Source organism: Vigna unguiculata, chromosome 3 (assembly GCF_004118075.2).
Source record: "Vigna unguiculata cultivar IT97K-499-35 chromosome 3, ASM411807v1, whole genome shotgun sequence".
Classification (NCBI taxonomy): Eukaryota; Viridiplantae; Streptophyta; class Magnoliopsida; order Fabales; family Fabaceae; genus Vigna; species Vigna unguiculata.
In genome coordinates this window covers 52,501,044-52,528,083 of record NC_040281.1, presented here as the reverse complement: position 1 = coordinate 52,528,083, position 27,040 = coordinate 52,501,044, and the positions used below count along the sequence as shown (strand labels likewise).

General features: G+C 27.7%; 2 protein-coding genes across 3 annotated transcripts; one reads left to right on the top strand and one right to left on the bottom strand.

Annotated features, from left to right (window-relative positions):
* Nucleotides 1-3,074: 3,074 nt before the first annotated feature.
* LOC114179172 lies at nt 3,075-3,777 on the bottom strand. The gene has a single exon (XM_028065413.1). It carries the CDS (start codon nt 3,559-3,561, stop codon nt 3,319-3,321), a length of 243 nt encoding a protein of 80 aa, XP_027921214.1. The 5' UTR covers nt 3,562-3,777; the 3' UTR covers nt 3,075-3,318.
* An 18,517-nt stretch (nt 3,778-22,294) lies between these two features.
* LOC114177072 (protein JINGUBANG) lies at nt 22,295-24,320 on the top strand. Of its 2 annotated transcripts, none has more exons than XM_028062304.1 (2): nt 22,295-23,695; nt 23,883-24,320. In XM_028062304.1, the coding sequence occupies exons 1-2, from the start codon at nt 22,550-22,552 to the stop codon at nt 23,904-23,906; spliced, it is 1,170 nt and encodes a 389-aa protein (XP_027918105.1). In that variant the 5' UTR covers nt 22,295-22,549; the 3' UTR covers nt 23,907-24,320. The 2 variants fall into 2 exon arrangements, with proteins under 2 accessions (XP_027918105.1, XP_027918104.1); XM_028062303.1 differs by having other exon boundaries at nt 23,880-24,320.
* The last annotated feature ends 2,720 nt before the right edge of the window (nt 24,321-27,040 follow it).

Below are 27,040 nucleotides of genomic sequence, written 5' to 3'. Positions count from 1 at the left end.
CGAAAACATTAAACAAATTCTTAAAAAAAATGCTGTATATGTCTATATTTAAAATTTAAAATGTAAATTTTGTTATCATAACTTTACAGTAATTTCAAATTTAAATTTAGTTACCATATTCAAATTTTTCATTCAAAATATGAATCTTAATTCTTCATTTTATAAAAAGAGTGAAATTGAAATAGTTAATTAATTTTTTTATAGTCAAAAGTTTAAATAATTCACAATTTTTAACTTTTAATAATATAACTATTATATATTATTGAAATTATTTGTTTTTAATAATACACTTATGTCAATTTTTAATTTTAAATAATACACTTATTTGATTATTTATTTTCTTGCATTTTTTTAATTTCGTATTTTAAAAAACGCATGTTTATACCTTTCGTTCTGAGAAACTCTTAGGATGTGGAGACGATTTAAAAGAGAGTAAATGGATGAATTTGAAGAGATAAAGAGGTGATTGTAATGTTGTTTGTTTTGATGGATAAATAAAGGGATTTGAAGAGAAAGTTCATGAAAGTTTGTGAATAATTTGATAATGTGACAAATGAAAAAATATTTTAATAGATTAAATTATAAAATTACTCTTTTGTCCTTATAATTAAAAAGAAGAAAAAATAAATTTTATTTAGGTAAAATTAATTTAGAATAATGGAAAATATAAGCTATTTAGTTAAAATAAAAATTTAACAGGTATAATAAATTTAAAATAAAATTTGATTGACTGAAATTTTGTTTTAATTGTTTGTTGAATTACAAAAACTAATAATATTATTAGTTATTATGGTAAAGGCAAACCTACTACAGCACCACGTCACAGACCAAACCACCACTACCACACACATGTTTATTTGAAAACAAGAAGTGAAGGACAATTTTGGTTATTTGCATAGGATAAATAGTAAATCATTGCTCATCCTTCAACTATGTGAAGATGGAGACAACATACTCTCTTGCACATCCATTTTTTCTATCGTCTTCAAAATTACATAAACGAACACACTTGTTTCTTGCAAATTCATCTGTTTAAATAGTACATGTTCGGAAGCGAACACAACATTGATATGCATTAAGATAGTTATTAAAATTGATTTTTAAATTATAATTTAGATTTAATATAAATTTGTTGTAATTTTAAATAAAGTATTATATATTATATTTTGAATTAGAATAATAATAATCGAAATGATCAATAATAATAAGATTATAAAAAAAAGTGTATATATATGTTAATTTGAATTATCATTATTTTTTTTAGAATGGTTTAATATAATGTAATATGTTAAGTTTAGAAAGTTTTGAGACAAACATTTCCAAATACATGCATATTCTATTAATTTCAGTCCATCATAATTACATTTGATTTTAAATAAGGTTTCCTTGTTTTTTTCACACATACGCAGCGAAACAAAAGGGTAGCAAAGAAAGAACATATATGGAATGAAAATAGATACAATCTATGGAAGGAAAACAATTATTATCTCAATAATTAATGATTAAATGTACTAAAATAAAAATATACAAATCAAAAGTGTAACAATAACAAAAAAATTAAATCAAATTAATAAAAACTAATTGACAAAATATGATTTCTCAACTCTACCAAGTACACCTATATCCCGTTTCTTAAAAACATATAGTCTGAAAAACATGGGAAAGAGAAGTTCCTTATAGATACACAAATTATGGAACGTGAATGAATTTTTATAATTTTTAAATAATTAAAACAATTACAATTAAAAAATTAATCTATTTATCTAAATAAAAGTCTAACCTTTGTCCTCTAAGGATGCAAAATGCAACATTTCATATGATACCGTCTCCTAAATTTAGTGTGAATATTCAAAATGACTCAAACATGGTAAAGGAAAAAGCCACACCTATGACTGCATGCCGTGAAACCTTGGTTGTGAAGATTCACCTAGTTTTCCTTTACTATGTTTTTTCATTTGTGAATTTAATAATGGTATTTACTTTCATCTATTAGATTGATTCACATGATTTAGAACTTTCAAGGAGGTAACTTGATTAGATTTCTAATATAAGAAATATCAAGTTATTAAAAATTGAAAATTTGAAATAGAATGCATAGTAAAACAATTCAATCATCCCAACAAGCACTTCATAACGCATTTATACAGCAAAAAACATATGAAAGATTACACTTGAGAGACACTTGAGGAATGAAATCGAACAATTAGGAACTTCTTTAGGTAGTCTATATCGCAAAAACATGTTCAGTTGATAGATTCTTCCTTTATTGTTTATATTTTTTCCAAATTAACAGAACAAAAGTTATGAAAAATTGAATTGTAAGATCAATGTTGTAAAAACTTTGTTTAACCATTGAGTTGAAATTGTTCAATCCAAGACTGAATTATAGCATGTCCTTACTATTTGTTGGATAAAAAATGATAAGAAACAATTATAACTAGAGTATTGCACTAGAGATGAATTAAATAATGATTGATGTAAGATTAATTGTGATAAACTATTATCTTGATTCCATAATCTGAATTTGAGGAATCATAAAAATTAGGTTGATATTGCATATCAAAACTCAAAAAGGATAACAATAACAACAAAACTTTATCTCATTGGATAAAATTAACTATATAAATTACACAATAAAATCAGCTTCATGAAAAACAAAGACTCTTGCATAAATACCAAATGTGGATCATTTATCATTCATACATTAAAATTTTTTTGATAATTAGTGGATATTTTATTTTAATTTGCGAGAATTTTTACCTTTCGCAAATTAATTTGAAGAAATTTTCTAAACTCTTCCTATGTCATAATCTATTTACCTTTCGCAAATTAATTTGAAACCTGCATTTATAAATTATTAATTTAATAAAATCTATTTTTTATAATAAAAAAGTAAATAAGTATATAAATTTATAAAATATATAAAATTAACCAAAATTAATTTTATTGATGATTTCCGATCAGTTTTCATTTTTTTAGCTCATACACAAATATCAATGAATAAAAAATTAAATCTTTTATATAACTCACATAATTTTCTTACGATTTTTTTTCTTAATAACATAAAAAAATAATTATAATAAATAAACTATTCTTTCCCATAAACTGCCAGGTATAAAGTACAGATAGACTAACACATATCATTAGCATAATTAACAAGCATGGAAACTGATACAGAAACATATGTACATGGATCATACTTAACTACAAACTACGAAGAATAAACGAATACACGAAGGATGAAATTGAAGACACAGAAAGCATTAAAGAGAAAGAAAAAATGAATCTAGAAATGCAGAAGAAGAGAGAGTATTGAAATTAATGTTTGTGCGTGGCTTTGGAATACTTGGTCTTGATCCATTGAAGGCCAACGGAAGTACCATCCTTCAACTTCTTCACACCGGTGGAGGCCACTGCTTTGGTCTTGCCAAAACCCTCTCCGAGCTTTTGCTTGTATTTGGTGCTGTTGTTGCTGCTGTTTTTATTGCCGGAACCAACCGTCACAGGATCAGGACCATCGTCCCATTGATCAGCCCAGGAATTGTAGTTGTTCCCATCCATTTCTCGACTTTTACGAATCGCTTCACAATGATTTTGATTGGGGTAAAGGAAAAGATAAGATCTACAAGTGTTTCCCAAGGGGCCGATTCAAGGGTTTTTATACTGATAGAAAGCTTTTGCAGGTGGTTTATCAGAAATCAACTACACCTTAAGGTCAAAGGTTAGAAATTTGATTGTGTTTTGTCACGTGTAACCGCTTTTGATGATTGCATTAATTACTTTGTTATTCAGAAGCTATTTGTTCATGATTCATCAGAAGTATAATAGAGGGATTTGAAGCGGTCATGTTCAACATTGACGTCTGCATTGAACCTTCTCTTTGAGAAGTTTATTTGACTAGTTTAATAAAAAAAATTCTTGGATGTTTTGGATCAATCCATCCACCACGGTTGTGCTTACGCTTCAAATTCTTTGTTTTTTATTCATGTGCAGAAGCTTCGAGGAGAAAGGGATTAGTGTTGAGAATGGATTTGTTGACCTGGGTTTGGTGGTAGCGAAAGATCTATTGATGATATAAGATATTATTTTGACATAACTAAAAATAATCCCTCATTTAGAAATGGCATTCAACTAAAGTCATTGACAAAGGAACATGCTTGAATTCGTAATATCAAAACTAAAATCACTCCCATCACAATTAAAAAACAATTGAATATACATAAACGTCTTCTAGATTAAAATTTAACAACTGGTGGATGATGTTAAATCAAATGGTTCGAATGGTACTGAATAAAAGATTGATTTATATTCGAAAAATATAATTACGTATAGTATTTGATTGCTCATTATCCAATTTTTAAAATTAATCTATATATATATATATATTATTAATACTTATTTTGAACTTTTTTTAATTACTTATTCTATTGTTAATACTTATTTTGAACTTTTTTTAATTACTTATTTTACTATTTCAATATTATTATTAATTTTAAGCTTATTTAAGGTTAACTTATGTTTTAATGTTTTAAGTACATGATAAATTTAAAAACTTTATTTTGTTAAATAAATAATGTGGTTCTTAAGTGGTGAATAAGTATTTTTTTGTGATGTCACTTTACTCGATTGTCGTCACACATAATTTTATTAATTACTAAAAATTTTAATTTTTATGTTTTCATCCTATCTCAAGTTTCTTATAATTGGAAAAGTAGAAACTAACTTAAATACACATTTTAAAAATAGTTATTTTTCGTAAATATTATTTTAAAAAATTAATCAGGTTAATTATATTTTCTCATATTTTAAATAAAATAAATTTGTTCCTCAGTAACAACATTCCCTTAAATATTTATTATCACTTATCAACATTTGTCTTAATGGAGTTCAATTTCTTTCATTATAAAGATGTAAAACCAACCTCCAAAACATACATTATTCTCAGTATGCAATCCAATAAACTGTCTTTTCCAAGTAGATGTTGATATGTGATAAAGATATTATATATCTTCTACTTTTAATTATTTTGATAAAGATATCACATATTTGATTCTCTTTTATTATTATTATCAAATATTTTGTTTTATTAGTTTTACTTTTCCCTTTATATGATCAGACATTGTACTTTATATATTTTTATATATTGAACAATGTTCTAATAAATCAACAAACAAGCTCTCTTGGAGTTGTTTTCACCAAACACTTTTTATGCATATTTGTACGTATTCTTCCTTCTCATGACTTATACATACTAACATGGTATCATATTTAAATCTCCTTTTGCATTTTCTCCTTTTTTCTTAACATTCTCTTTGATTCTTCAAGTAGAACGTGAATTTAAGGCTACTTCTTATTCTAATTCTCAAGACTAATCTTGCCTTTCACGAGAGATATGGTAAAAATTTTCGTGGTGGTTTCTCTGGCAATCGTGGATGGGGATGCTTTCCTTGGTCTGGTGGTCACAGTCTCAAATATTGCGACCATTGTCACCGAACCAATCACACCTCTAGTAACTATTGAACTAAGCACGACCTGCCTCAAGCTATTACCAAAACACTAAAGTCGATCCTCCTCCTTCCAAGCCATCTACTAGTATAGTTGATGTCGTCTTATCTCCTACCGATGTTCGTGTTGGCAAGGATGACAAAGCTGAAGTTCAATTTGGTTTTTTGGTTTCTCTAGAGAGCAATATGAAGCTCTTCTCGCCTTGATCTAGCAGTCTCAAAATGATTCTTCTTCCACAATTGTTCATCAATGTACTGCCAAATCCATAGGTTTTATTTTTCCCTTTTCTTCTTGGATTTAAGATAGTGGTGATACTGACCATATTTGTCCTTTTAAATCTATATTTCAAAGTCTTAAACATATTTCTCCTATTTCTATACAATTACCCAACCAAAACTCTATCATTACTAAATTCTCGGGTACCATTGTCTTGGGCAATCTTATACTTCATAACATCCTTTTTATTTCTGAATTTTTTGTTTAAAATCATTTCTATTCCTAAATTGCTTAATTATACTGATTGTTTTATGTTTTTCTCCCAAAATACTTGTCTTATTATGTAGCCCAATACCTTCAAGACGATTAGAGCAACTAGGAAACATCAAAACCTGATTTATCTCGTAGATAGTTTTTAAGACATACGTAACTTGAGTATATCTCACACAAATATTTTCTTACCACATTCTGCTATCATAAATAATGCTAGTCCTTTTAACTTGTGGCATATGAAACTTGGTCATCCATTTAATAACATTTTAAAGCTTCTTGTTTATGATCATTCAAATATCTTTTCTCCTTCTATTATTGCTTATGATGCTTGTGCTCTTGTCAAACATAAACGTCTGAAATATTATTCAAACACTAATAAATCTCTTCAATGTTTGAACTTATCCATGTTGATATTTGGGGTCCGATTTTAGTCTCTTCCATTGATGGATACAAGTATTTTTTTAACTATAGTTCATAACTATAGCAGATTTACTTGGATTTTTTTTCTTACAAATAAAACTAAAGTCAGGCATTTTCTTCAAGATTTTGTTACTTTGACAGAAAATCAATTTTTTTTTTTGCAAGCCTAAGAAGATACGTTCCGATAATGGCAAATAATTTTTTCTTAATAATTTCTATAATAGTAAGAGTATTTTTCATGAAACTTCCTATGTTGCAACTCCTCAACAAAACAAGATTATTGAGAGGAAGCATTAACATCTTCTTAATGTGTGTCATGCTCTTCTTTTTCAAGCAAAAATACCAAACATTTTCTGGTCCTATTCACTTAAACTGATTGTTCATCTTAGTAATAGGTTACCCACTCCTCTTCTCAGTATCAATATCCTTATGAATTAGTCTATTCTACTAAACCCGATTTTTCTAATCTAAAAGTTTTTTGTTGTTTGGCTTATGCCAGTTCTGCCACTACTGGAAGAACTAAATTGAATTCTCGAAGCTTAAAATGTGTTTTCCTTAGTTATAAATTTGAAAAAAAAGGATATGTTTTGTATGATCTTTACTCCAAGGATATTTTTGTGACTATGAATGTTATCTTTCATGAAAATATTTTTCCTTACTAATTCTCGTTGCCATCTGATAACTCTATTCCTTCATTTGATGATTCTTATTCCTGTGATATTAGCATGTATGATTTTTCAGCTTTACCTGTTTCACATGCCACTGACCTTACTATGGATCCTGTTGCTAGTCTTGTTTCTGATAATGGCTGATAATGCTGAAGTTATTGATCTTGTTTTTATAACTTCTCATAGAGTGTAAAAAGGCCTTGATACTTTGAGATCAATATTGTTGTGGTGTTGCTTCGACTTCATGCTCTACTTTTTACACACCTTATCCAATGCATTTATTTGTTTTTTTTATGATAATTGTTCTCTTGACCATATTGTCTTTTGTCATAATATTTCTGTCCAAGCTCAACCTTTCTTCTTCAAAGAAGTTGCTCAACATGACTGTTGAAAACAAGTTATGGATGTTGAGTTACATGCTCTTGACAAAAACTAGACTTGGACTTTAGTTCCTCCTCCTCCTGGCATTAAGCCAATTGGTTACCTCTGGGTTTACAAACTTAAATATAAACCAGATGACACATTTGATAGGTTTAAAGCACGATTGGTGGCTAAGGGTTTTACTCAAACCAGGGGGTTTGATTATTTTGAAACCTTCTCCCTTGTTGTCAAACTTACTATTGTACACATCATTTTAGCCTTAGCCACCACTAGTGATTGATTTATTCATCAGTTGGATGTTGACAATGCTTTCCTCTTTGGAGACCTACATGAAGAGATCTATACGAAGCCTCCACTTGGTCTTTCTTTTCCCATCCAAATCTTGTTTGTAAGCTTAACAGGTCTATATATGGTTTAAATCAAGCCAGTCATAATTGGAATAAAAAATTAACTTCAGAGTTATTTCTCCTTAGCTCTGCTGACCACTATCTCTTTGTGAAGAGATCTGCCTATGTTATTACTGTTATATTGGTTTAGGTCGATATTGTGTTTTCTTAGACACCTCTTTGATTGCTTGGAAATCTAAGAAACAAACCATTGTTTCACGGTCTTCTTCTGAGGCTGAGTATTGCCCCTTGGCATCTCTGACATGTGAACTACAATGGATTTAATACCTTCTACAGGATTTGCATTTGCATTCTTCTGTTCCCACTTCCTACACTGCCTTTTGTGACAACAATTCCATTATTCACATTGTCAAAAATCCCACTTTTCATGAAAGAACCAAACATATAAAACTTGATTGTCAATTATTCGACAAAAAGTTTGTTGATGACCTTATCCACCTTCTCTATGTTCCTTATACTAGTCAACTTGCTGATATGTTTACTAAGTCATTACATCTTCTACTTTTATGTTTTTCCGGATTGCTACTTCCAAGCTAAGACTTTACAATCTTCATGCCCACCTTGAGAGGAGGTGATAAAGATATTGATAAATATATCATATATATGATTCTCTTATATTATTATCAAATATTCTGTTTTATTAGGTTTTACTTTTTTCTTTATATGATTAGACATTGTACTCTATATTTTGAATAAGGTTCTAATAAATCAGCAAGTAAACTCTCTCTGAATTGTTTTCACCAAACACATTTTGTGAGTATTTATACGTGTTTTTGTACGCATTCTTCCTTTTCATGTCTAATACATAGTAACAATAAGAATTTCTCAATTATAAAATTGTTATAATTTTTTGAAATATAAAACTATGATATATATCAGCAAACAATCTCTATTTGAGTTGTTTTTACCAACACTTCTTGTGCGTATTTGTACACATTGTTGTACGCATTTTTCCTTTAAATTACTTATACATAGAAAAATAAGAATTTCTCAAAAATAAAATTATTATGATTTTTTGAAATATAAAATTATGATATATTTTCAATTTTTATTCAAATAATAAAATCATAATTTTATAATTATACAATTTTAAATTAAACTAATAAAATTATAAAAATATAAAATTCTTATATATATATATATATATATTACCGTGATAATTTTTTTTTATAATTTTGAGTAATTATTTTTATATATTAATTATTATAATTATATAACAAAAATATGAACACAGGTAAGTTTAAATAATCTTGTAGCTTTAGAACCATAATTTCTTATAGATTCCAAATATAATTTAGCCTTATTTTTTGATGTGAATTTCAAATTTTACCCACATCTACCTGAATGAGTAAAGTTGATTTAATTTTATATAATCATTTGAACTAATAATTACATTTTTTTTAAAATAAAAAGTACTCTATAATGTATAAATATCCTATTATTCACATCTTCAAAATTAATTGAAGATTACTACGTTTAGCAAAACAAGCTTTACTTTTATTAATAATTTGTTGATAATAAATTATTTGTTGTAATTATAATTATTAATTAATATACTAGATATAACTATATTTAGTCCAAGATTTACTACTTTACTTTTAAACATAACCGTTCTCATTATATTTGAATTTTTTTAGTTAAAGATTTGATACACAATAAATTGATAAAGATAATGATTGATGTACAATAATACAAAATTGAATTTAATTGGATTATTTTTATCATATAATTTTATTTTTGTTATCACATTTCTTAAGTTGACAGTTTTTGTTATTCAATACATGAAATGTGTCATTTCATATATGCTGTACATGTGTGTGTTCGTTTGCAAGTATTAAGTGAGAAATGACAAAAAGCATATATTTTTCTTATAACAAAGAAGGTATTACTTAGGAGTGATTATTTATAATGTCAAAGGTAAAGGTTCTGAAGAATGATTCATATTGGGCGGAAATAAAATAATATCAAGTTCTGTCTCTTAGCTAAATGAAGGATGCAATAGATATCTTCAAGGATTTCTGTGGTGATTGGAGTAATCATGTCGAAGGGGTATAAATACTTAGGACGTGTTTGGTGCATCGTTGAGTGTTAGAGAATTTCAATTCTCCGTTGCATAAGTAAGAATTAGTTTCTTCTCGTTTAACCGTAAATCTTTTATTCTTTAATTAATTTTAGAAACTAAATATGTATTAATTCTGCATTAAAAAATTAATTTTACATCAATTTAACACATAACCAAACACGTACTAAATTATTGAGAGTGATTTAAAAATTTCCATCACTCTAGCTGAAAAATGGATTATGATGATGTCATCTCTTCAATTATTCAGATTAGTAAGAGTGTTAATAAGATTTATTGAATCATGTGTTCAGAAAAGTGAACTCAGCTGCTGATGATCTTGTCAAACATGCATTATCCTTGTATTTAAGGAAGGTGTTAAACTTTTTGAAGACCCTTCCCATTTTTTTGAAAGTCATCTATGTTTAGATATAATTGGAAAAATATATTGTAAATGATACATTTTGTATTGAATTTGTTTGCTAAAGAGATCATTGTATTAAACAATGTCATATATTACAATAAGTAAATAAAAAATATTCTAAATTTAAAATTTTTGTTCGTGCTATTTTTAATTTGTGTTATTGAAGATCGGTGCAACACTATTAATGAAAATCTTATTTGAATAGTATTTATGTTTTTTAATGAGAAAATTAATGTCTTTAAACTTTTTTTCGTCATGCTTCTCTTGAATACCAAGAATACATTATATATAAATGATTTATCATATTTACTAGGTTCGTAAATATTGATTTATAAATGATTTACATTAATGGATACAACTAATTAAAGATGAAAAATAATGTATAATTTTTTAATTTTAGTGTAAAGTGTAAAAATTATTGTTTTAGACTTATGTTTTTATCTGTTTAAATTTGACCATGTTTTTATTTCATTTCAAAAATTTTGTTGTTCATGAATTAGTCTAATTCTTCACTAAATTATTTTTATACGTAGAACATTTATATTTGAACACGATTTATAGTTTGTTTATTCGAGCCTTTCGCGTTTGATAGAAAATAAAATAAAGTTATTTGTATTCTCCCATTTCCTTTTTTGTTGTAGTTATTATACTTCTATAATTGTTTTTTTTTTTTACTTCTCCGCTTTTTATCTCCCATGTTTAAAGAAGGCAAAAGTGGCAATTAGTCTAGTTTTACCATTCAAACCACTTTACTATAATTAATTTAAAATAAAAGAAAGTATAAAACTTTTCTTTCTTCAAATATTTATGGAAAACATTTTAACATCTTTTTTCTATATTAGACGAGACAACAATTGCCATAAAATAAAATCAAAAGTAAGAATAATAATATAAGTCTAAAATTCATTTTTCAATATTAAGTAAGTTTATCTTAAATTAGAAATATTATTGAAATAAAAAGGATATTAAATTATTTTTACAATTATCTAACATCGCTACAAAAAAATTAAAAAAACATTAAAAATCAATAAGGATATTGCAAAATTACACAACAAATTACTGAATTCTTCTCGATTATATAAAATAAAAATCTAGATCACATTTTATCTTAATAACCAATCTTATTTACGTAATCGGAACAGGAAAATTTTGAAAAATAGAGCTAAAAAATAAAAAAATAAAAAACGAATATAATGAATAAAAAAATGTAAAAGCCAAACACATAACAGTTAAATATACCATAATTCACTACAAATATGAATTCATATGAATTATTTTCCATCCTATTATAAACTTTTATAGCATTTAAACATAAAAAACGGAACTAACAATCTCAATTCCTTATTATCATGAATTTAATGCAATTAAACATAAATCTAAATCTCAGCAACAAATCATCATCATGAAACACATACAAAAAATATAAAGAAAATGAGATTTAAAATAAGAATTTATGGATAAAAAATAAGATTTAAATGCCACTGAAGCGGTAGCCATGGTGTGAAGTACGCAGAGACGAATTGAAGATCAAAGACGACGACGAAGCAGAGGATCAAGGGAATAGTAGTGATTTTGATTTTTCTACTTAAAATTGCGATCTCTCTATCTTTTAACTATTATTATTATTTTAATTATATAACAAAAATATGAACACATGTAAGTTTAAATAATCTTGTATGCTTTAGAATCATAATTTTTCAATTTTATTACCTAGCTTATTTTCTTTCAAATTCCAAATATAATTTGACCTTATTTTCTCACATTTAGACATTTTGAATAGATAGTTACATTTTTTTTTAAATAAAAAATATTCTGTATTTAGACATTATTTTAAGTGGATCTTTTATTATAGGTTTAATAACTTATTATATTTTATGAAATAATAATTATAAAAGGAAAGAAAGAGAAAAAAGAATGTATAAATATCTTATTATTCACATCTTCAATATTAGTCTAAGATTACTGTGTTTAACAAAACAATCTATAGTTTTATTAATAATTCGTAGATGATAAATTATTTGTTGTAATTATAATTATTAATTTATTGTATACCGGATATAAATATATTTAGTCCAAGATTTATTACTTTTAGATATAACTGTCTTCATTATATTTGAATCTCTTTAGTTAACGATTTGGTACACAATAAATTGATAAAGATAATTGATTGATGTACAATACAAAATTGAATTTAATAATAAAAGATATCATGATTGGATTTTCTTATCATATAATTTTGTTTTTGTTATCACATCTGTTAAGATGATGTCTTTATTTTTTAATAGATCACAAAAAATTATCGATATTCAACTAAAAATTTTAAAATTTAATCAAAAATTGAAAATGTAATTATTTTTTTTAAATTATACATTTTAAAATATTATCATAAAAATAATAGTTAAAAAGGTAAGATAAATGAGACTTGAAAGTCTTCTAAACACTTGTAGTTATATTAAATTAAATTGTCCGAATAGCATTAATAAAAGATCCATTAATTGTAATTAATGTTCTTTATATGATATTTTTACAACTACGTAAGCTTTTCCATAACTTTCATATTAAGTAATATTTTTTACATTAAGTAGTATTTTGTATAACTATAAATATAGTATTTGATATTTTGATGCTGATCATTAGTTCTTTTAAAAGTAATATATATATATATATATATATATATATATATATATATATATATATATATATTTAGATTTCCTTTATTTAGATTAAGAGATATAAATTATTTACATACAGAGATATAATTTAAAATAGATAATGAATTATTTTTCTTTTTGAAAAAAATTTGTTTTTCCTAACTTCTAGATATATTAGATTCTTTTTAAAATTCTTGATTGGTTATCCATTCTTTATAATAAGATTAAATTAATTAGAAAATGTTACTGAGTAGCTCAAGATAAATAATGTTTAAATCTCCCAATTTAACACAGTTATTTTTCAGTCCTTAAAAAGAATATGCAAATATTTAGTCATGCAACAAAAGACTACAACTATTTTCAGTCCTTCAGAAAAAAAAAAATTGCATTGTTTAGTCCTCCAAAATAAAATGGTATTTGTCTCTTTTTTATATACTTCGTTATTGTAATTAAGTGACAATTTGAAAACAAGTCACAAATTTATACACTTGATTAATAAATTTACTGTAAAATAAGACATGCATATTAGATTCTGTTTTATTTTTTATAAATTCTTATTAAAGGTCTAATGTTAATGAGAAAAAAAAAAAACTACAAAATTGCTTTCCCCAATAAATGAAATTGGTTGGACAAGTGGCGGAGCGGAAAAATACTATTTTTTATTGACTAAAATTTTATATAATGACGAATAAAAATGTGCCCACAGAATAAAATAAAACAAAAGAAAGGATGTACCAATAACAAAAATGTCTGTGAATAATAAAGGGCTTCATGTTAGTAGTGAATTAATTATCATAATTTTTGTTAGTAATTATGTCTCTTAATTATTAATTATATTATGATAAATTACTTTTTAGTTTTAAACTTGTTTTTTAAATAGGTATATTGATGAAAAATAAAAGAATAAATTCATTTTTTAGAATTGATAAAAGAAGAGTGAAGATCAAAACATGACAATACGGTTGTTAATCGCATAACAATCAAATGAAATGCGACTTTTGAATCGATATGTGCACATTAGGAAAATGGAAAATAAATATTTTGCAAATAATATGATTATTTATATTGAAAAAAAAATAGCTGAAAAATTTAGTTATGATTAAATTATTTGATAAGTTTAAGAATATGAAAAAACAATGGACAATCCATTGGATAATGTAATTTGTTTTATAGTTATAGCTATACTAGAATATTATTTACTTTCATTGAATGAGTGACGACAGTACTATTAAATATGTAAATTTTAAGTATATTATTTTGGCTCCCTCAGATATTTTAGTCAAGATCTGCCACTGCTGGTCTCTTCTCTTCTCCTCTGTCATTCCTCTACATTAACACAAGTAATGTAGTTTTTTAATTTTTTTGTGTTGTTGCTGTCATATTTGTCATGCATCTATAGGTATAAACATCATTTAGTTTATTAGAGTATAGATATGTGGGTATCCATGTCTGAAACGAAAACCACAAACCGGAAGTCGACATTTGCAAGTGATTTAATTTTGACAGTCGACTTTCGTAAGCCACAAGATGACACGGAAGAGGACTTCCGTAGTCCAAGATAAATTTTGGAAGTGGACTTTTGTAGACCACTATGAACAACATGAAAATGGCACCACTAGAAGTAGACTTTCGTAAGCCATCAGTATTGGAAGTCGACTTCCGTAATTTAAATTGACTTCCGTAGTTGAAGGTGACTTCTGTTGTTGAAAGTGACTTCCGTAAGAGATGAGTGATTTTCGTAAGAGAATAGTGACTTTCGTAAAAGAGAGGTGACTTTCGTAAGTGTTGTGCTCGAAAATGGACTTCCGTAAGTGTGCGAAAAATATCACCGAAAGTCAACTTCCGTAAGCACGTGGATGACTTCAGGTGAATGGAAATTGGACAATGTTAGCTTAACTCACCGAATGTCGATTTCCGAAAATATAAGATCTTGGATGTCGACTTCCTTCCATTTGCTTTTTGTTTTCGATTTAATTTAAAATTTTAAAATTTGTTATTTTACCATTGTTGTTATGTAATTTTTTAGGTTACGTTGTAATATTCTTTTAGTCAATTTTAATGTAAATAAGTTTTAATATTAATTAATTATAATTTAAATTAATTATACTTTAGAATAATTATAATTATAATTATTTATGTTTTAAATAATTTTAATTTTAATTAATTCTATTGTTGAGTAAGTATAATTTTAATTAATTATAATTTTAAATAATTATAATTTTGAATAAATTTATTTTAATTTTTTAGGGTACAGTGGTACATATACAAATACTATCAATTAATTCAGAAAACCAACTATCTTTGTCACTTTATAATTGTTTAATCATTACATTTACTTAATTAAAATTTTTTATTTATTTAATTTGTTAAGGACATAAATAGAAAAGATGTGCAGAAGAAATATTGAGAGTGAAGGAATAAAACTCCATAATAAAGGCCATGTCAATGAACAAATGGGCTGCATTTTGTCCTGGGCTTGTAAGTTTGATTCTACACCGAATAACTAATATTATAATATATTCTATCTCTACTTAGAAAAAAAAAAAAAACTCTCTTATAATTGACAACAGAGAGGTTTCCTCTAAAAAACGTTACTAAGAGGTAATTAAAATACAGCTTAATTATTTTTTATTAATTTTACTAAGATTTATTGAAGGAGAAGCGAGAAGAAAAAATTGCTAAAGGAAAATGAGCTATAAGTTGCAATGGAGTCTTGATATCATTTGATATTATTTTATTAATTTAAAAATGTTTCAAGCCATGATTTTGTTATCATTTGAATTTTTGGTTATTGTAACATAAACAGTCTTAAATAGATTTAATTTTTCAATCTCTTTGTTTTTTGTCATAAATTTTTTGAATTATAAAAGTTTATTTTTTTCTTATGGAATTTAAGAATAATTCTCTGTCAAATATCTTCTTTCCAATTTGGAAGGTCTGTTTCTTGCTATAGGTTGTAATTATAATTGGAATATTTCTAACCCCATTGATTACTTCTATTGATATATTTTTATTTTCTATTTAATTATATGAATATTGTTTATAGTCTCACTTTTTGGTTTCGTTAATTAATTTTGTGCCCTATATGACTACTACTAATATGCATTGTAGGTGCTTGATGAATTAAGAAAGATTTGAATGAGCTTACAATAGCCACTTGTTTGAAAGGTTATTCAGACACATTAAAACATAAAAATACGAACTGTATATTGATTTCCCTTTTTATCATAAATTGATCATGGCATTCATCTCTTCACCTTTCACAACTTGAAAGGTCTTTCATCCACAATAAACTTACATTCCACACACATACTACTGATTATTAAAAAGTCAAATTAATAATTTTTTATTATTTAAAATAATTTTAAATAAAAATAATTACAATATCATTATAAAATTAATGAAATATAATTAATAAATATTCTTTTAAAAATTTAAAAGAATTTCAAAATATTCATAACGATTTTAAACCATTGATAAAATAAAATGCTAAAAGATAATAGAAAAGTGATATATATTGACTGTCCAAATATAGTAAAAATATTATACAATAAAAGTAAATTGTTGTAGTAATTTTCAATCGTTAATAATTATTTTTTAGCAAAAATGAAAACATTTTAAATATTTTTATCACAACTATTTTTGACATATATAATTGAAACAATTATATAATTGTCAAAAGTTTCATTTATGAGATTTTTAACCGTTAAAATTTATAACTTTAACATTTACCGATATCAATTTTAAATTCTTATTAGTAAATATAATAAAAGTTTAAAAACTTTAAATATCAACCTAAAAGAAGGTAAAACCTTAGTGTCTATGTGAAGAGTTAAAATTTAAAGTCAAATAAAGTAAAAATGAAATTTACGGATTAATTAAATAAAATTAAATAAAACTAAATAAAAGGTAATATATATATATATATATAAATAAGAAGTAAATTTTAAGAAATAAGTAATGTTTTACTATATATTATAATAAAATAGTTTTCATGTATTTCTAATATATCCTTTGTTGGGTTGATGAAAATAACACGTCCTGAAAATTATCACATCGCCTAGAATAACCTAGAGGTGGTGTTAGTAAATATATAATGGTCTCTAAGTTCATGATGTTCCTTGTTCCAAGTTAAAAATACTTTGAGTTAATGTTTGACTTTTCTTATACTCTTGTAGTAGGATGTTGTGAGATGTAGTTAAATTTTTTCTTCGCAGAGTGTGGATGTACTTGGAGTCAAAGGGTTGAGAGTGTTTTCTGTGTGTTGTACAAATTAACATATAGTGACTATTCTCTAGTGGGTGTGATTTTTCTCCATATTTCGAGTTTTCACATTATATTCTTGTGTTCTTTGTGTTAGTTTTCTTCTATGTTAATAGGGTGATTTTTGGGGGCTATTCTCTAGTGGGCGTGTTTTTTCTTTAGTGACTATTTTTAATTGATGATGCGTTTTTCTCAAAGTGGTATCAACGCTATGGTTCAAGAGATTAATTCCTTGTTGTTGGAGTCATCTTGGTTGTTGAAGTTGTAATGAGAAATTAAGAAATTTGATGAAATGATTATTGTCGGTGCCTTGTTGGCAACAGGATGTCGTGGTGCTATGGTGGTGCTACATCATCAAGTGTTACGTTGACTGGTGTTGCGTCTCTGACGAGGGAGTATAATGGCACATTGGCTGTGAAGTGCCAACATTCGATCAATGGCTTTTCTTAAGGTTTGGTGGTTTTGCGTTGTGGGTTGTGGCATGGTTCTGACGAAAGGTGTATGTTGATTATGCGTGAGCATTGACTAATATTTATGTAAGGTGTGTGGTGATTGTACACAAGCATTGGTTAGCATTGATGCATGGTGCATGTAAATTTTTGGGATGACATAGTTCAATGTCAAAATTCTTGGGATGGTTTGATTCCAAGTGAAAATTCTTGGGATGGTTTAGTTCCAAGTGCAAATTCTTCAGATGGTTTAATTCTAAGTGGAAATTCTTAGGATGGTTTGATTTCAAGTGGAATTTCTTGGAATTGTTTGATTCTAAATGGAAATTCTTGGGATGATTTGATTTCGAGTGAAAATTCTTGGGATGATTTGATTTTGGGTGGAGATTCTTAGGATGATTTGATTCCAAGTGAAAAATCTTGGGATCTTGGGATGATTTGATTCCAAGTGAAAATTCTTGGGATGATTTGATTCAAAGTGAAATTTTTTGGATAATTTGATTCAAAGTGGAAATTCTCAAGATGATAAAATTTCAAGTGATACTTTTTATAGTGGTGTATGATTATTAGTATAGACACTAAAAATGTGTTTATTTTAATTAGGATGAAAAATGTTGGGCTGATATCTTGAAAAGTTCCACATCGCCTAGAATAACCCAGGGGTGGGTGTTAGTGAGTATATAATTAATAGACTCTAAATCCATAATGTTTATCGCTTGAAGTCAAAGACACTTTGAGCTAGTGTTTGACTTTTCTTATACTCTTGTGGTAGGGTGTTGTGAGATGTAGTTAAATTCTTGTTTGGGAGGATCTGTGTACTTGGGATCAAAAGGTTGAGAATGTTTTCTGTATTGTACAAATTTACATATAGTGATTATTATTTGGTGTTTGTGATTTTTCTTATACATTGTATTCTTTGTATTAATCTTACTTTTGTGTTACTAGGATGATAGGAGAGACACGAAGAAATATCTTTATATTTTTCTACCATATTATTGATGATATTTTTCTTTTTTTTTTCTTTTCTCTAAAAAACTTAAAATTAAAATATGTAAAGAAGTATTACTATTTATTCTCATTAACTAAATGATACTTTTTTCCAGAAATTATTTTTAAAATATTTTAAAATTAAAGCAATAAAATAAATATATAGAATCATAGAGTTTTTTAAATAAAAATAGAATCATAGAGTTTTTTAAATAACGTGTTTATTTTTTATTATAAGAAATCTTCTTGAATATTTATTTATTTACTATAACAAATTTATGAATAATATTTTTTTAATGTTTAAATAGTGATTTGTTTTAGTTTTACCTGTCAGTATTTTTATTAACGCACACATAATTAGACAAATTTCTAAGCTTTTAATTTTTTGTTCTTAATTGAATAAATTTTGTTAATAAATAATAAATATGTAAATTTTTCTATTTAAATATGATAAAAAATATATGAAATTTAATTAGTTATCAATTCTTTAAAGTGATTATTTACTTAGAAGAAAACAAGTTAATGCATGGTGAATAAAATCATCACATTATATTGAAATTGAAAACTATATTTGAGTTTACATAATATATTAGCTGATATTACAAAACGAATTTTAACCACGCATATATTATTTTTATCCGATAATTATATAGATGGTGAAAAAAAAATACACGCTAGTTATTTAAATAAAACCTTATCAATCTAATTCAATACATGTGAATTCACATAACTTAAAGGGGCATGAAAGACATACTTAAAGTATTATTAAATATTTTTTAAAAAATAGAATAAACTTTATTTTCAATAAAAGTTTTCAAAATACTTTTCAATGTTCATTTTAATTTTTTTCGTTACCTTTTACCTTAACAACTATACGTATTTATAAGTAGATATTTTCACTACAAATATGCTTTATCTTATATTCACTAAATAAAAAAAATTAAAGTATTTTATATTTATAATTTAATTTTCATGTGCACACACATGTGATCGATGTATGCCACATGAAAAATAAAATCAAATATAACACACCGACACATCTCTCAAATTCATTGGACCCTGGATGCATATGCAGTGCTCTAATTAGGACAAATCAATGAAGCTCATACTCATATTTAAAAATGGAAGAAGAGATACATTTTTTATATATTTCTTTTTCTTAAGGGTAAATGAGCAATGAAATTCAAGAGTTTTGTAGAAGTTTGAAGAAACATTGAAGGTGTGAGAAGAAAAATGGAGCTTCAGCTATAAATGGTGGGACAGAGAAAATGAATGAAGGCGTTGCATCTATCAAATGAAGGACCCAAATCAATGTAAGATCTGTTCCAATGGGAGCAAAGGGCGTGGAAAACGGAAACTCCAAGTAAATGAGTGTTCCATTGGTTATGACTTATGAAGAAACTCACCATAAACTGCAAACCCTATGGGGCAACAAAATTCAATGATGGATTCACAAAAACAATCCCCACTGCTTAATAGGGTCCATCATTCCCATCAGAGGACCCTCTTTTATTAAACAAAATGCTAAAAGCTTGAGTATCACTTAAGCAAATAAAAACCATTTTGTGAAAGAAAGAAAAAAGTTCTATCAGTATATTTTCATTTTAGTTAATCTGTTATGCATCACTACCGTTAAAACCTAGCAGAAAGATGCTTACTGTTATTACAGTATGGTAACAACCGCTAAACGTGCACATATATATATATATATATATATATATATATATATATATATATATATTTTTTTTTTTTTTTTTTTTTTTTTCAGAAGCAAATTGACATGTGAAGGATTGAGTGAGACATAGATGAAGACAAGTAGACAAGAAGGGTATGCATGGACACATATATGGGACCAAGGGCTAGTTAGTTAAAGCCAAATGGTTTGAGTTGACCTGCCCAGCTAGGTTTCTAATTAACAATATATATATATATATATATATATATATATATATATATATATATATATATATATATATATATATATTATTTCTTTAAGAAAAAAAAATCTTATCTGAATAAAATAGAATCTTTAAGGACACTTGTCTTATCAATAACTTAAAACCTCTAAATTAAGCTAAAATATACAGTTTTACACTATTTTTATTTTCTGAAACATGTGAGACTCAAATTTGAAGTTATGAGTTTGTGATTGGATATAAGTATTTTGGAAACTGATTGATAAAACTAACTTTTTAGAATGATGTGATTTAAAATCAAAGGTGATTTATAATTAAAATGTTTGTAAAAGTTATTTGAAGACAATTAATTCCCATAAAATTATATTGGTGGGCATTTAAACATTATGTAGGGGACCTGCACCTTGAGTAAAACAAGTTGTGTAATACTGGAGAGACACAAGGACAAGCACACTATTGGTGCAGCCATCACACACCATGATGTCTATGCTGTTCTTTCCCCCATCTTTTCCGCGACGAGTCTGCTTTATTTGTTAATTACTCCAACATTTTTTTCGTTGGCATCGTTATAAGCCAAGTCTTTTAAGGATATAAATGCTTAATATATAAAAAATATTGTTCTTTCCAACCCAGTAAACGCCTAATTTCATAGCTTTTTCTATTGTTTAAGTTTATCTGGGTCTCCATGGTTGTTGGCCAAGCTATAATTCTGAGACATATTGAACAGTCTCTGTCTATATAACCGACAATTTTATTTAATGTCCCTGTTATATGTATCTTTCGTTGGTATGGACTAATTGGTGCTGCTGAAACTACATGATTTGCAGCCGCAGCAGCAGCCAGAAAAGATGACAGTAACAGCCACCATGATGCATGCTATAGTGCAATTGTTATCAACCCACAAAGCCATTGACACATCCATCTTCACCGATTATTTTATGCTGTTTGTTGACAAACACTATTGGATCTGATTTAGAAATCACATACTTGGAAAACTACACGACCTCATGCCAGCACCACCTAGTGTTGGAGAACTTTTACAAAGCTTAATTAGCAACAAGATTAAAATAATTCAATTTATTTATTAATTGAAAAGGATTTGTGATAAAATTCTAGCAAATTCTCATGTGTTTTTTATCATTGTAAGAATTTTTGGTTCAGATACAGGTGATTCCTTTATTACGGATGAACAAAAAGTCTATCAAGGTTGACCCCAACTTTTAATGACGAAAGGTATGCCTTAACAATATGAAGCCCGTTAATAACTTCATATCTAGCCTCGTGTTTTTTTTTTCTATATTAAAAAAAAAATCTGAACTTGAATTTAAAATTACGGCTTTATAAACGAAGTGATTAAACTGGAACAATTTCGTCAAGTATGGGTAGGGTACCTTATACGCATTTATTTATACAGATATTCCGGTTTTGGGTTATCTAAAGTCATGAAACACGTGCACATAATACAAATGAAAATCATTGTACTTGTATTGTAACCCTAATCACAAAATCTAGAAAATAAATGATGACCATAGGATGCACCTTCTCTTCTGAACGTTATCTGTAGAAATCATTGTCTTCGTTTCCATTTTTTTCAACTGAACAGTGTCGATTAAAAAGGAAAATTTGACAGAAACAGACAGAAAGTCTTACTCTTACAGTCCTCGAAAAGGAGGAAATTTTTTTGGTAAATTATGATTGCCATTACAAAAAGCAAAACATAAGAAGTAGGTAATTATAGATAGATATTTGAACAGAAATGTAAGGGGTAAGTATATGTAAGCATGTATATCTGTAGATGTAGCTCCATGCATGTCCCACTACCAGGGTATGATGTTGGAAAGAATCTGTGTAAGTACCAAATAATTTTTGTTCACCATTTATATAAAGTCAAAAAAACTCTTTCTTTTCCACCTTATCGCTTTTTCTCACCATGGAACGGACCGCATCCTTCAACGACACCAATAATACTCTCTCTTCGCAACCAAGTCTCGCTTCAGTTCCTTCCCTCAACTCACACTCACACCTCTTCAACGCTTCCACCACCTCTCACACGTGCCTCGCCACTCTCAAACCCCACGCCTCCTCCTACACCTCCTCCCTCGCCCTCGCCGGCAAGTTCCTCTACGCCGGCTCCTCCGACAGAGAAATCAGATCCTGGAACCACACCATTTTCCTCTCCGAACAACATCTACAAAACACCAACCTCATAACCGCGGGAACAGGTGCCGTGAAATCCATAGTGGTCCACTCCGACAAGCTCTTTACCGCACACCAAGACCACAAAATCCGCGTCTGGAGAATCACAACCCAAGACCACGACCAACAGAAATTCACACGTGTGGCCACTCTCCCCACGCTCGGTGACCGCGTGACCAAAATCTTGATCCCGAAGAATCACGTTCAGATTCGGCGGCACAAGAAGTGCACCTGGGTTCACCACGTGGACACCGTCTCCTCCCTCGCCTTGTCGCACGACGGAACGTTGTTGTACTCCGTTTCTTGGGACCGCACGTTGAAGATTTGGCGGACGAAAGACTTCGCGTGCTTGGAGTCCGTGCGCAACGCGCACGACGACGCCATAAACGCTGTGGCAGTTTCTGGCGATGGACACGTGTATACCGGATCCACCGACAAGAGAATCAGGGTTTGGAGAAAAAGGGAAGGGGAGAAGAAACACTCGGTGGTGGAGACGTTGGAGAAACACAGGTCAGGGATTAACGCCTTGGCTCTTAGCAGTGACGGTTGCGTGCTGTACTCTGGTGCATGTGATAGGTCCATACTGGTTTGGGAGAAGGGAGAGAATTGGAAATTGGTGGTGGTTGGTGCTTTGAGGGGGCACACTAAGTCCATTCTGTGCTTGGGTGTGGTTCGGGATTTGGTGTGTAGTGGTTCTGAGGATAAAACGGTGCGTATTTGGAGAGGGATTGAGAGGGAGTATTCATGTTTAGCTGTTTTGGAAGGGCATAGGAGCCCTATTAAGAGCCTAACTGCAACCCTTGATCACAGTGATCACCCTTCCCAGCTATCTCTTCTTGTCTATAGTGGCAGTTTGGACTCTGATGTCAAAGTTTGGCAGGTTTTTCTTCCTCTTCTTTCAACCTAATTTATGTGCTAATTTTTTACTTGTAACTATTAGAAACAAAGTGTAAGATAACATAAGTAATGTAATTAATGTCACAGTGATATGAACAAAGCAAAGTGTTTTTATATGTGTAAGTTGCTGTATACAACTGTAATGTGATTAATCTTCAATTTTATAGCAGGACTTTGATCATGGAGATATTTAGTGAAAGAAAGGCAATACATTTCCTTAGGAAAAATGTATGCTGTGAATGGATTGAAATTGTTTCTATAAGGTTGAACATGTGTAATTTTGTTGAACACCTTTTAGATATTTTAAGGCCTGGTACATCCATAACTATATATCAAGCTGTTTGGACTTCGTGGTCTCAGGGAGGAGAAAGGGACAGTACCATTTTTCTTTAATTACGCAAAAAAAAAAAAAACCTTAAACTTGAGAAAGAAAAAAATAAAAAGTACCTTTATTTCATTTTCTTGATTCAGGCATACTGTACGAACTAAACCCCACCGAAGGTTCCTTTGAAAAAGGGGAAAGAAAAGTGCATAACCAGAACTCATTAAGCTGCTAGCTATATCATTGTATGCAAAGTATGTTAAGAGATTGGGATCCAAGTTTTCCAAAAAATAGTACGATTGAGTAAAAAATAATAGTTATTTGCAAAGGATACCTTGATATCAAGTTAGTAAGTTAATGAAGATGTATATTAAATGCTTACATATTATAAATATATATATATATATATATATATATATATATATATATATATATATATATATATATATATATATATTAATTATACATCCAAGTGATATTTGATTCACTGATTACTTCAAATTCAAAGCCAGAAGTTCTCATCTGATCGCTAGATTTTAAACACGTAAGAAAGTTTGTTTAAATTATGTAATTTTATCTTTTAAATTTGTATTGATTTTTCTAAAAGAATTAAATATGTTTTTGGTTTTTAACCAAATTAAAATTAATCTCTTTTTAATATTGTGTTCTTTTGCACAAATTTACTGTACAAAAGGATTAGAAGGCTACTAGGGTTAGATTAGAGGGTGATGGAGTGAAATTTATAAAGTTATCTTCATCACATTTACGTTTTCACTAATATGTATGTCTTTCGTCATGGTGTGGGTGTGTTTCTGGAACTAGATAGGCAATGGTGAAGATGTCATGGTGTTAGTGTTGTGTAATCGTGAGACGAAAAAGAATAAGTCGACAAAGTACAATGTGAACACTGAAACCATGGAACGATGTGCGTAGTGGTTGGAACAATTCCACTCGGTGGTGGAACTTGAACAAAAAAAATGTAGGGAAACCAAATAGATTTGTTATATATAATTTTTTTTAGTTAGAAAAAAAAGCTCTTCATCTTTTTTCTTCATTTCCTCTGTTTAAAATAAGCACATATAATAGTAGAATTAAAAAAAAAATATTATTATCATTCACTATTATATCATGCTATTATTTCATGATACCAAACCATGAATACCATTTTATATAAGCTCTTCGTACCTTATCAATTTGATTTGATGATATTGTCAAATTTGAGGCCATTTTTCTCGCGTTGTAATGAATTTTTAAATTCATTATATTATAACTCTAAGAACTTTAGATATTTGTTTTTTATTGTCTTGAATTCTTGGTTTTCATAAAATTTCTCAAGTTTAGTTAACGTAAATGCATTTTTTTCATCTTTATCACAAACCTACCTCTTTACAAAAAATAATCAATTTTTTTACTTTTTATCATAATCTTTCTAATATAAATTTATCATCTCTCGCCTATCTGAAAAAAATAAAATGTATATTCACAAATCACAATTATCACAATGCAAAACATAACAAGACTCATACCACTTTAATTAAATAAGCAACACCGTATGAATTCAAAACTTAAAAAAAAAATTACCATAGGCAGCAAAAAACACAAAATCCCTAAATTTCACAATTAAGGATTAAATTTCACAATTAAGGATTATAATAATATGGAGAAAATTATAATTAGGGTTCATACCAATTTCATAAAAGAATCCCTAAAATCATAATTAGGGTTTATTAATTTGGGATAAACATTCTAAAAAAATCATAAATTTAACATACATAAATCATAATAAAATACTAACCTTGAGCTGAGAGATCATGCAATAATGTATACTTCAATCTCAATTTTTATGTATTCCAACCTCTATTTTCCAATGTATCTCTTTGTATTTATTTCTCTTCACACACTTTCATCATAATTTACATGGTGGAAAGATCTTATAGTAAGAAAAAAAAATCTTAATCTCTTTTATAAATCAATGTCTCCATTAAATGTTTTTATTTTATCTTTTATTATAATTTTTCATAATATAAACTTAATATAAATAATATAAAAATATAATTTAAAAAATATATAAATATATATAAAAAAAATTCAAAGAAGAAAAATTGGGGGAGCCACGGCTCCCCCTGTCACCACATAGGTCCGTCCCTGATTCCATCACACTTGCATGCGTTATTGGAATGATTCCATGAAATATGGAACGATTCCATGGGTTGCATGTGTTGTTGGAGCAATTCTACTAACTATGGAATGATTCCCACTATGCTTTGGATGATTCTAATTCTCTTTTTATAATTTCATTAATTCCATAAAATTTTAAAAAATAATTCTAATCATTTATATCATTTTATGTTACTTTTAACATCGGGAATAATTTGGTAATTTAATTTTTTTACTTATTAAAACTTTTTTAATATGTCACATAAGTCAATTCAGTCACAACCTTTTACAAACTTCACTCCTTAATCCATTCTAAAATCATCGTCAAATTTCTTAAAAGAAACAATACTAACTTTACCTTCCAATACTTCACATCTCTTCCTCTCCCTCCCCCTAAATCATTCCTCCCAAATAACACACTCTAAAGTTTATGTTTCATTTAGCCTCTCAACTTTAAAATGCGTGAATTTAGTCTTTTTAACATAATTTTTTAAGTTTATTTAACGTTTCAAATGTATTTCATGATAGCATTTAAGTTGTTTACCATGTTTGACACATTTCTTACTTCAATATTTAACCTAGAAACGCATTTAAAATGTCAAATAAACTTAACAAAATTTGGTTAAAAATCTGAATTCACGCATTTTTAAAGATGGGGTACTGAATTGATCTAAAGTTTTGAAGAAAGACTAATTCTAATTTTTAAAGTAAACGTTAAGTGACTAAAAATATATTTAACCCTGTATAAAATAATTGCAATTTTTTTCTACCTTTTCAATGATAAATTATATATGATTAAATAAGAAGTGTGACTAATTATATTTTTAATTTTGAAATATTTTAAAAGAT